General features: G+C 34.7%; 2 protein-coding genes across 2 annotated transcripts; both read right to left on the reverse strand.

The window, feature by feature from the left end:
- Nucleotides 1–2970: 2970 nt before the first annotated feature.
- stx19 (syntaxin 19) lies at nt 2971–7043 on the reverse strand. Its single transcript, XM_060877309.1, has 2 exons — nt 6804–7043; nt 2971–4983 (listed from the first exon to the last, which is right to left on the reverse strand). The coding sequence occupies exon 2, from the start codon at nt 4924–4926 to the stop codon at nt 4039–4041; it is 888 nt and encodes a 295-aa protein (XP_060733292.1). The 5' UTR covers nt 4927–4983; nt 6804–7043; the 3' UTR covers nt 2971–4038.
- A 2136-nt stretch (nt 7044–9179) lies between these two features.
- rsph1 (radial spoke head component 1) lies at nt 9180–12361 on the reverse strand. Its single transcript, XM_060877310.1, has 8 exons — nt 12221–12361; nt 11639–11752; nt 11351–11456; nt 11160–11250; nt 10748–10883; nt 10593–10664; nt 9937–10063; nt 9180–9724 (listed from the first exon to the last, which is right to left on the reverse strand). Exons 1-8 carry the CDS (start codon nt 12269–12271, stop codon nt 9720–9722), a joined length of 702 nt encoding a protein of 233 aa, XP_060733293.1. The 5' UTR covers nt 12272–12361; the 3' UTR covers nt 9180–9719.
- Between the last annotated feature and the right edge of the window lie 265 nt (nt 12362–12626).

The raw sequence follows: 12626 nt of genomic DNA on the forward strand, positions 1-12626 counted from the left end.
TTAATATTCTATTAAAGATGAAATGTGAAATTTTCATTTTAGGAGTCTGGTCTAAAACTATTTCCAGCAAGGGCAACTGTCTGTACACAAAAAAAATCTGTGTTTGTGATCTACATATGGATATGAAATGAGAGATTAGGACTATAGCTTTTATTTTCTAGTATTTACATCTAGATGTGTTAAACGACGTAGAATATAAAGCAGTTTTTGATTCAGACTTCCCGATTTAAAGATTGGCAAAAGTAAATAACACTTTTTTTTCATTTGTTTTAATACCAATTATTAAATCTACATAGCACCAAGTCTATGAGTCACTGATATCACCCACCTCTTTTTTTATTGTGATGTTTCACCAGACTTTTCCTGTAGTTTCTTTCAGTCATTGATTGTTTCGGGAGGTTTCTCCCTTCAGTCAGCACTTTAGGAGCTGAAATGCTGCTCAATACGGTTAAGGTCTGGTGATTGACTTGGCCAATCTAAAACCTTACACTTTTTTCCCTTGATGAATTGCTTTGTTGTGTTGGCAGTGTGATTTGTATCATTGTATTGCTGCATGATTAAGTTCCTCTTGATTAATTTTTGATGCATTTCTCTGTAAATTGTGAGACAGAGTTTTTATAGTCTTCTAAGTTCATTATGCTGCTACCATCATTAAATCATCAATAAAGTTACATCATCAGTAAAGATTAGTGAGTCTGTTCCAAAACCATTCATGCAAAACCCAAGCCATGACTATATCTCCATCATGCTTCACAAATAAACTTGTTTTGGATTAAGAGCAGATCCTTTCTTTCTCCACACTTTGGTCTTTCCATTACTTTACACCAAATTAATCTTGGTACAGAAACTTTTTGGCTCATCTCTGTATTTCTTTGTGAATTACAGTCTGGTCACTTGATTCTGATGAGTACTACTGATGAGAGGTTTGCATCTTGTAGCATGACCTTTATAGTTCTGTATTTATGATTGTTGGATTGTGATACCATCACTCCTGCCCTGTGGAGGTTGATGTTTTGAGGTTTTTCTTCACAGCTCTTTAAACCGTTTCTGTCATCAGCTGCTGGTGTTTTTCTTGGCTGACCTTTTCCATGTCCATTGCACAGAACACAAGTGGTTTATGTCTTTTTCTGGACATTTTAAACTGTATTCTCAAATCCTTGCAAAATTTGACTGAATTTCCCTCTTTTTTCAGCTTCAAAATGCTATGCATTTCTTATAAAATGACTTGAGTTCCAATATTTTTGCTCAAACACCAATTGGGTGGTCTGATAAACAATGTAATATATTTTTTGTTATTTAACAGATCTACATCTAAAAACTTAAAATAAAAACTGAAATTCTAGAAAATGGGGGGCACGGTGGCTTAGTGGTTAGCACGTTCGCCTCACACCTCCAGGGTTGGGGGTTCGATTCCCGCCTCCGCCTTGTGTGTGTGGAGTTTGCATGTTCTCCCCGTGCCTCGGGGGTTTCCTCTGGGTATTCCGGTTTCCTCCCCCGGTCCAAAGACATGCATGGTAGGTTGATTGGCATCTCTGGAAAATTGTCCGTAGTGTGTGATTGCGTGAGTGAATGAGAGTATGTGTGTGTGTGCCCTGTGATGGGTTGGCACTCCGTCCAGGGTGTATCCTGCCTTGATGCCCGATGACTCCTGAGATAGGCACAGGCTCCCCGTGACCCGAGGTAGTTCGGATAAGCGGTAGAAAATGAGTGAGTGAGTGAGAATTCTAGAAAATTTTCAGTTTCTGGTCTCAATCCCCAATAACTTTTCTGTACAGCCAAAATAAAAAAATTAATAATTCCAACATTTTTGAAGGTAACTGTAGAGAAAATGTATTAGTAAATAAAAGTTATATGTAAAGCTTCTTTGGGACAATGTCCACTGTTAAAGGTTCTATACAATTACATTTGAATTGAATTGAAAATGAAATAAGAGGAATAAATGATCCTTGTGTTATAAGCTTTATTTGGGTTTATTGGGATTGTATGTCTAACTTTCCATTAATCTGATTTGTTGTTCATTAACTTCGTCTGAGTGTTAAGTAAACTGTTTTAGAGATGAGAAACAGGAAGCTTTCATGTGCCTCACCTGCTTATCCTTTCAGACTGGCTGAATACAGTGATTTTATTGAGGCAAGTGTTTGCACTGTCAGGTTGTTTATACAGGAATCTGTATTCTGTGAACCTGTAATCTCTTTGGATCAGGTGATGATTTATGACAGGCTGTATTCGGTTTCCAGTGAGTTTCAGTAATACTTTGGCAGTAAAATGAACTTGTGAAACACACACAGCTTTGTCTGCTGGCTAATGTCAGCTGCAGATATTGCAAATCTCTTTCACATCTTTCATATAGATTAAACCTCCACAGTGGCTTCAAAACAGTACTCATCTATATTACTCAATTTATTTATTGATGATTTTTGACTGATCTCTATTCCAATCACTGTCGCTGACTTACCGTTTCAGTGTTAAATTGGACATCTGAAATGGCACTAATTTAAATACAGTATATAAAAGTGCACTGGCTAGGGATCAATATGGACACAGCAGGCAGCACAAGTGTTGTATAATGCATGAAAATAATTTATGGTAGAGAAAGCTCAAACACAAGTGAAAAGAACATCATTTTCTGGAATATTTGCTTTAATCATTACTATGGACTTAAAGCACAACATGGTGTCTGTAGGGGTTTGGAGTATAGGGTATAGAGTTTATATATATATATACTGTATATATATATATATATATATATATATATATATATATATATATATATATATATATATATATATACTGTATATATATACTTTTTTTTTTAAGTGGGTCCAATTAATTTTTTTAAATCTTTTTTGCTTCTGATTATATACTTACAAAACAAAGTAAAATTACATTTTATAAAAAGTAAAAAAAAAATACAGTTTAAATAAAGTAGATGTCTCTTTACTGTGTCACACACAAAAATCTTATTTTTAAAAAAATATATCATATTAAAAACTGAGCTAGTAAAATGATTTGATATATCATGTTGTGTACTTCATATCTACAACAATAGGTGGCAGATTACAGCAGATTGTGGACTTCCCAGTCCAGGACTTTAGCCAAACAATTGTGACTATAACAAAGAACCTAAAGAATAGCTTATTAAACAACAGTTCACATAAAGAAACCCCATAAGGTCCACATAATTGCAAGAGATTCCTATCCTGTTCATTTTTAAAAATCTATTGAATGAAAAAACTATTAATTAAGGCTTTAAAAATTAATCTAAAATATTTTCCACTATAAATATGATAATACCATCATTATACCTTTTCTTTTTCAGGGCAGTGTCATTCTGGATAAGTGTTAGGCAGTTCATGGGACACACCCAGATCCCTATTTCTCAGTATTTTCTTCCTCAATACACCATCTGTCATCTGACATAATACTTTCACTCCATTCATCCGAATGAATAATGGAGATTTTACTGTTGATAAATATAGATTTGTATTTACAGAATGAATGCTGTTATCGTGCAGAACAATCAGGTTTAACACTCTGGCAGTGTGGAAAACATTGTAGCATCCAACCTGGAGTGTAACACTGTGCCTGAAACAATTTATTTCTAATACGTTCATGTTCTGTGTCATATCAGTTAGTGATTATTCATCATTGTTTTTACTTCATGAAATTATTCAAAAAAGACAATGTCATATTTTTTGGTTCTGAAACAGCTTTAAAAAGTGAGCACACACAAACACACACACACACATACACACACACGCACACACACACACACACACACACATTTAAATGAAAGCTCAAAATAAAATGGGGTTGGCCATAATAATATATATATATATATAATATATATATATATAAAACATAAACTTTAGTGTTATTAATAGCTCCATATCAGTTCCATACTTAGGCTTCATGACTCCAGTGTCTTAATTTTACAGAATGTCTTACAATTTGCTAATGAGGTTTTGCATTTAACACATACATTGTCTATGCATTTACAAATTCCACAGGTTCTCTCTATATCTAAAATATCCTTCATCACACCCATGGGCAGCAGCAGCAACACAGTCTTCTTAAAGGGTTCTTCTTCCTATATCTGACGGCCATTTTAAATTTCTCATTACAAGCCATCACATAGTCCTGAGTCTTCTCTAAATTGGCCTGGATATTGTTAATTTGATCTCCTTGCTCTTCCACAAGCATGAACACATCTAGAAAGAGTTCTCTCAGATCCTTCATGTTGCTCTCAAGGGTGATCAGTTCTTTGTGGCGCTGCTCTATCTCAGATAACTGTGTGCGAGTGATCTTGACATCCACCAAGATGTTCTCATTGAAAACATCCCACTTACCCTGCTCGACCATATTTTCTACTTCTTCCTCTGATACCTCTCGGCCAGAGATCTCCAGCTGCCTGATGATGAACTGCTTGCATTTGTCTTGTTTGCTTAGGAGCGAGTCATTGTACAGACGCATGACCTCCTGGAACCGCCGAAAGAGTGCATCATGCTGAGCATGCTGGATCCTGGCTGTGGCAGCTGATGCCCCCAGTTCAGTCTCAGTGAGCTTTGCCTGCTTTGATAGGGCATCAAGCTTCTTACGTATGTTCTCAGCCTGCAGCTTGATGTCCCGAGTGAGGCTGCTCTCTTTTTTCATGACGCTGAGACGCCGCATGGTGGCCACAAAGTTTCTTTGGTGCTGACTGAACTTCTTAACCTCAGCCTCCAGGTCTCCAAGGCTGTCACGAACACGTTTGGCCTCATCCAGGAAGTTCTCTAGCACAGGCTCAGTCTCAAAAATCACAGCTTGTGGCCAGTGATCAATGAAGGACACTGGCTCATCCTCTTCATTTTGGGTGAAAGAGTGATCTTCATGATTTCGCTGATTTGCTTTGATCTGCAGACGCAGCTCTTCTAAACGATCCTTCATGACTAAAGCTCAGAGAAGAAGACTTTGGACATAACAGGTGATGATGGTGTTGGTGTTCTATAATAAATCAAAGAAAATCTCAGTCAAAGATATGTTCCTGATGACAATATAAACAATATACACACACATATACGAACACACACACATATATATATATATAAAGTCTACCGATATTTGTAAAGAACATGTATATCAAGTCTTTCATTTTCAAAGACTTTTACAAATCTTTTTTTTTCCTGTGATGGAATGATTAGAACACTTACATTACAATTTATTACAGGTCTTCTGGAAATGTGACAAAAATATGCTAGGTCAAAACACATACACACACACACACACACACACACACACACACACACACACACACACATTATATACACATAGGTCTTTCACTGTACAAGTTGTCATCCCAAAAAAAGTTTATTTTTATTTTTGTTTTGTTGCTTAACTCGTTATACAATCAAAGAATTTACTTTTACTCAAAGCTGTTGATTCTGGTAACTATAGCGTGTATTCACCATAATTACACATCTGGATGCGTTAGATTAGGAGACATTTCTTACTATTTATATTAAAGAAATTTTTTTTACCTAAAAAAACTTCACTGGGATTTTTTTTCTTACACTTACCTAAGCATTTGTGATGGAAAGCAATAGAATTTCTTACACAACTGAATTGAGTATTAGTGTACTGTATATTGACTTACTAGATGGATCTTAAACAGTGAAGACTGCTGATATTTTTCCTGTATATGTGTAGCTCCTCCACTGCTTTGTAAGCCTATTAAATAAATTATTATAAATGTTTAATGTTTAGTTCTATATTGTTTTGATTAAATTCACTATCACTCTGTCTACAAAGCATTATTTTGTCAGAGGTAGTGAAAGTACTACAACTCTTTACTCAATTAAATCTGCAGTTAGGCTTCTTGCCTCCAGAAATATATACAGCTTAAAATTCACTCAAGTTAAATTAGAAAACTTTATTAATAAGTGAAAAAAAAAGTGTATGAAAGGCTACGGCTAAATAACTGAATGTTTATTCCTAATCTTTTGAATGTTAGTTAGCACAATAATAACTCTGCTGAAACAAATGCGAATAGCTAGCTGTTCCAGTTTTTCACAAATAAACATGTCTTAATAAATATAATATGTAATCATAAAATACAGTCAAAAGTAAAAACTTTTTAGATATATAGTAAGCAAATATCAAAAGTATTAGCTGAAAGAAATCTCAAAATACTTTCTCAAAATACCAAACTAATGTACAGTAATAAAATAATTATAGTCCGTCCCATAGTATATCATCTTCACACTGGTCTGTCGAAATGTTAAAATGTTTGTATGTCAGAACACACAGGAGATATACATGAAATATATTTAAATCCTAAATTTTATTTATAGAATATTAAGGTTAAATTCAAGCCTTAAACATAAATTAAACTGCATGTATATTCTTATGAATATTTTTGTGGACAAATGAGTTCTTTGATTTGTTTAGTATAATTTCTTGATTATTTTAATAGAATGAATCAAGAAATTCTCATATAATATGTGTGGCTAATACAATACACCAGCATGCACAATAGTCTCCCAATGTAGAAAAAGATATGATGCTTTTGGACATGGTGTATTGTATTTAATTATATCCTGGAAGCCTAGATAAAGAAATGTCAAAATATATAGTCATTTAATTGTGTCATATGTATATGATTATATTTAGGATGCAAAATCTTTCTGTTTCTGCTATGTATCTCTTTTGACAGAAATATCTAAATACCCTATCTTTAAACTATTTTAGTTCAATCAGTATTAACTGTATTTGTAAACGTATTTGGTATATAATATTTTATAGGATTTGTTCCTCTCCCAGCTTACCTCTTCTGCTGGAGTGCCAGGAGGATTGAATGACGCTGCATCATGAGTCCATAGAGAGAACAGAATATCCTAACACTTGATTCTTCAGAGTAATTCTCCAATTCAGGCTGGATATAAAGCAACGAACAGGAATAAAACTCCTTCAGCTTCTGTTAGTCTCAGATCCACAGTACAGACTCCTGGGAATTCTGGCAGAGCTAGTTTGCTACCACACCTACTGTTACAGTTAGAACTTTGTTTGACCAATAGAGAGTGAAGATTTTAGACTTGTCTGAAAAAATAGGAGTGACGTGGATAACACTGCACTGAAATACCACATGCAGTGGCCTGAACCCACTTCTTGTGCGTAATGTCATTTAAAACAACAAAAAGCTCATTGAACTGATCTGATTACTTCTGACAGCGTAATCAGAATTCCTAGAGGCCGTTGGAGATAGCTGTTGGATTATTCTGTAACAGCCACAAAACACACACTCACACTTTGTGAAGTAACTTCCACTGATTTCCGTGTTGCTGTATTACTCTGTATTACTGTACTGTAAGTAAATAATAATAACCCAACATTAACCCAAGTCAGATAGGTTGACTGAGAGTTTGTCTAATCATAACTTTATCTATGAGTGAACCTTTACATAAATTAAAATAAGAAAAGAAAAAACACTACAATATGCTGAAAACACTACTGTCATTTGTGTAATTCATTTGTGAAGTAGATCAATTTCAGCTCATTGTTTTTAAAGATTTCTTTCATTAACTATTAGGATTTCTTCAGTAACAACAAAGAAACTAGCAGACAAAGTAGACTACTGTAAATGCGAGTGTAAGAAAAGTCTTGTACTACCGTCAGAGCCTTGGGGTTTAAGGAGTGAAAGACCTTGAGAACTCTTTGTCTGATTTGTTCAGGAGTAAAATGTGCTTTCAGAAACATGTTGCTATGTTGTAGTAGGCTGAGGGATTCAATAAAGTAAAACTAGCTTTCTAACAATTCAGCAGTCCCAATAAAGACAACTAAAATGATGATCCATGAATGATAAATCAGAAAGAAAGAAAGCTTTTTCTTTATCCCTCGATAAATGCCATGAATTAAATTCAAATTCAAATTTCAAATTCAAATGTATTTGTATAGCGCTTTTAACAATGGACATTGTCTCAAAGCAGCTTTACAGAAAAGAAACATAAAACAAAAAGTTAATCTAAAGATTAATATAATACAAAAATTCAAGATTATTATTAGATATATTTAAATGTGTTTGTATTTATCCCAATGAGATCTATCTAATCATGAATTAGGTCTATCTAAACGCCTGACGTAGTGCCCCAATAAAATCTTTAAGCAAATGTTTCAGAATTAATAATAAACCTAATGGTGCGAGTGTAAATCATATGTGACATTAACAAAATATCCCATGTAGAGAACATCTTAAATAGTCCATTACAATAAATATTTACAGCTATAAAGTGATATATGAAAGTCTCACTCCTACACACACAGAAAGGCATGAGTCAGAAGTGCTTTGGGTTAAAAGAACGAAGCGTTTAGAACAAAGAGACAGTATAAGGAAGCAAACAGGAACAAAAAAAAGACAGAGGTGATTCAGTCCAAACAAGATATTGTGTAGTGTTTCAATCAAATTTCTTATCTTTCCACAAAAACATGTGCAACAGAATGTAATAAGATAAAAATCAGATGTCAGTGCAGTTTGTCTTGAAGACTATGCTGTAGTTTGCTAAAGATTAAGCATGAAGCGAAGGTAAATAAAGGTGTAACTGAATACAAAACACCATTATAGCACCAACCACAGTGACTCAGTTGTAATCCAAACCTGTAGTCCTCTTTACCTGTTTCCAAGGAATGCAAACAGAAATTTGATCAGGAATGTGTATTACTTTCCTTGCACTCTTTTTAAGGCATTTTAATAAAGACCTTACATCTAATTTCCTATTCAAATCCAAATACCTTGTTATTATACAGTCCAAATAGCTATAACATTTTCATATGATTGTAATTGTTTCTAAATATTGATATGGAAGGAATAAAGTCAGGACAAAACTCATCTACAGACTTGGACCCTGGAACCCCACAGAATGTATATTATTCTTTAAACATCCAAGACTTTTGAGTCAGCTGGTTTTATTTTCACTCTGCTGAGTTAATAGAGGGACCCCCATATCTCCTTTCTCCAGCACAACACCTTTGTATTCATTAGTGATGTATATCTGTTAAGTATATATGCAGTTAATCTTGGGCTGGATATATTTGTATATGAACTGAGTAAACAAAACTCTTGAGTGATGAAAGTTCTATAGGTATTACACACTGCCCCCTGCTGACCATACTCTAAAAAATACCTTAGAAATACCTTATCTAAAAATACCCCCTGCTGGTTAAAAAAGGATATAATAGAATAATGAATTTAAGTACATGAGTTAATTTCATTTGTTTATTTTGTTACCCTATATGTGACCTACATTTGACAATATTCAGTCATTCATCTTCAGTATGCACTTCATGTTCAGGATCTCAGTGAACAAGGACAAATCACAGGAAGATGGGAAAACATCCTGAAAGACACAACAGTCTATTGTTGGGCAGCACATGGTTTTACACCTTGGGTAGCCTTTCTGCCTATTGTCATGTCTTTGGGAAGTGGGAGGAAACCAGTGAACCAATGGAAACCCATGTAGACATTTTTGAATACAGAAACAACTAATAGTAATTATCAGTTAATGTATAATGTATAATTTGTAATGTATTCGAGCACCACTATACTCCAACATGGTTGAATTCTCAAATCTGATCAAAATGTTTTATTGTATTTATTTGTATAACACCATGGGTCAGACAATACTTCTAACTTGGGCTCTGCCTCAAGTTCTGCTCTTCCTGGGGCAAGTCTTTTTCTCCTCAGACAGGTCCTAGTCTAAAAGACACAGAAGCCTGGAATTAAACAGGATTTGTTGTCTTCATAACCTCACTGATATGATGTTATTTACAAAATTCTGTGTTCTAGAAAACAGTAATAATAATAAAATAGTAGCAAACAAAAGCTGATTTATAAGATTACAGTAAAATTATAAAAGATTTACTGGCTGGTCCATTCAGGAAAGGTATTTAGCCATGTTACAGGTATACCTGAAGAGATGCTATCTTTTAGACCCGGTGTATCAGAGACACAAGATGATAAGCCTGTCAAAGATTTGGGCTTCCATTTCAGGGTAGTGGTAGTGACAAGTTCCTCCTCTTCTGCATTTCCTTTATCCTGCAGGCCAAAGGTTTAGACTTACACTCTGAACTTAATACAATCCCAAATCTTTCTTTGAAATACATAGATGCTTATGCTTTGACATTATACACACACGCATAATGTTAAAACATATGAAACTCCAGTGACTGACTAAATCTAAACAGATTCACTTAACTCAAACCTTCGAGCAAAAAGAAGTTAGTTTTTTCAGTTTCACAAGCCCTTGTCAGCATGCACAAGTGCAACAGTGTAACTATACTAACGAAAGGCACAGCAACAGACTGTGTTTAAATCATTGCTACAGAACCTTCAAAGACTGCAATGGAAATAAAGCACTGCCCCTGAGGAGGGTAGGAGGAAAGCAACTCCATAGTCTTCTTATACTTAATAGTCCCCTCCTTTAGCATTGGCTGGAGTTTCAGCAGGGGGGAAATGACTTTTATCAATAACATAATAACAGCATCCTTTCACATGTTTATATTGCATACACACCACTCTACCTTCTTTCACTTTAACACACCAAGAACACACACACAGCAATTACCTGATCTATCCGCAAATACTCCCCATGCTGCTCACATCCAAAGTCAAACACATACCTCCCTGGACCTGAGGGCTGCAAAAAGCCTTAATAAATAAGAGAAAACAAAAAAGTGTGTGCTTTTTAACTAAAGAGTTTGCTAAAGAGCTAGAACTTACATGATTGTTGTGAAAGTTGCCTTGGTATCTGTGGTTTAGATGGATGAACTCTCCCACTGACTCCATCTTACCCATAACCCATGTGCCAACATATTTAGAACCTGTATCATGGTATGTGTACACACCTTGCCCATGTCTGTAAAACAAGTAGAGACGGAAATATACTAAAGGTAGCAAATAAATAAATAAATAAATTATATATATATATATATATATATATATATATATATATATACACAACAATGTACAACAATACCTACATACACAGTACATAGATCTACACTGATTATGCAATTTATAAGAAACTCTATGACAGGCCAAACTTCACCAAGCAAGTTAAAGATTGAAAGTTATAGTTTTGATATGTCTAAGATAATAATAATACATTTGAAATCAAGTGTAAATGATAGACCTTTGATGCTGAAGCCACTCCCCATCATAGACATCTCCATTACGGTATGTGTAAACCCCATGACCCTGACGCTTGTCTTCGACCCATGAACCTAACCCAAAGCAAGACAAGCAGACACTTATTGTTATCCATACATTCACCTTTAAACTCCACACAGGTTTTAAAAAAATAATAGTATAGCAATGTCTCACCATCATACTTGGAACCATCAGGGTAATAGAAAACCCCTTGTCCATGTTTCATGTTCCTGTAATACTCCCCTATGTATCGAGAGCCATTCTTAAATCTGTAGGTTCCCTGACAAAACAAACGTGCACGGTTACATTTTTTGCACAGACTTTAGATCTGGACAAACTAAATAACAAAGATTTTTTACATAATCTATAAAATATTTGAATATGCAATATGTATATATTCATTTTAAAAAAAAGATCAAATAGCTGTATTAATACACAGTGCATTTAGTCTGTATGAAACACCTGTCCAGATCTGGTGCCATGTTCATACATCCCCTGGTAGATGTCTCCATTGGGCAGCACTGCTCTCCCAGCACCATGCCTCTCTCCTGCCTCATTCCGCTCACCTTCATACTCCTTCAAACACACACACACACACACACACATACACACAGAGAGAGAGAGCGAAAGAGAGAGAGAGAGAGAGAGAGAGAGAGAGAGAGAGAGAGAGAGAGAGAGAGAGAGAGAGTTATACAAACTTTGTGGAGTGTTTGCCTTAATTTCTGTATTAATGTAAGTGAATAATATGAATCAATGAACAAAATAAAAAACTTTGGATCTTTTAGTTTTTCAAATGAATTGATGAATCGAATTTAAATAACTGCATATAAAAACTTTTATTTTGTGAAGACCATCAACACATCAGTATCAACGTGTATATATCTGAGTATCAACACGTTAAGGAATAGTTTGGTGGTAAAAACAAAAAACAAAACAAAACAAAAAAAAACACGAGCACAAACGCGCGCAACGGATGATTAGATTTAATAGAGCACTTTTTCCATAATGACAGTGAAAATGCCCCAAGGAACTTGACCTACTTACTCCATGAAAGATTTGCTCGTCTTCAAGTTCCTCAGATCCAACGTCCGACATATTTCTCTGTTGTTGTTTTCTAGTTAACAGACTGATATCAGCTAACAAGCTAACCGCAAAGAGCTAGTATTCGTTGCGTCTACCGATGCCATGGCAACGCGCGAGGAGACTTCGAATGTAATAGACATGCGCAATGGCGTTGAGACCGTGCTGTTAATTATTTCATATTTATAATCTGCAGGTGGTGTCTTAAGTGTCTGTTTTGTGTTTTTTATTTTATTTAAAGCTTTTTCTTATCATCATCATCATCATCATCATTATTCTCATTATTATTATTGTTATTATTATTATCATTATTATTATAATTATTATCATCATCATCATTATTATTATCATAAAGGTGCAACGAATTACA

Source organism: Tachysurus vachellii, chromosome 8 (assembly GCF_030014155.1).
Source record: "Tachysurus vachellii isolate PV-2020 chromosome 8, HZAU_Pvac_v1, whole genome shotgun sequence".
NCBI lineage: Eukaryota > Metazoa > Chordata > Actinopteri > Siluriformes > Bagridae > Tachysurus > Tachysurus vachellii.

Coding starts and splice junctions, on each gene's coding strand:
- stx19 (XM_060877309.1), bottom strand. CDS start 4,926: ATGAAGGATCGTTTAGAAGAGCTGCGTCTGCAGATCAAAGCAAATCAG.
- rsph1 (XM_060877310.1), bottom strand. CDS start 12,271: ATGTCGGACGTTGGATCTGAGGAACTTGAAGACGAGCAAATCTTTCAT. Junction 11,753..12,220: donor ACGAGCAAATCTTTCATGGA/GTAAGTAGGTCA, acceptor GTGTGTTTGAAG/GAGTATGAAGGTGAGCGGAA. Junction 11,251..11,350: donor TGATGGTTCCAAGTATGATG/GTGAGACATTGC, acceptor GCTTTGGGTTAG/GTTCATGGGTCGAAGACAAG.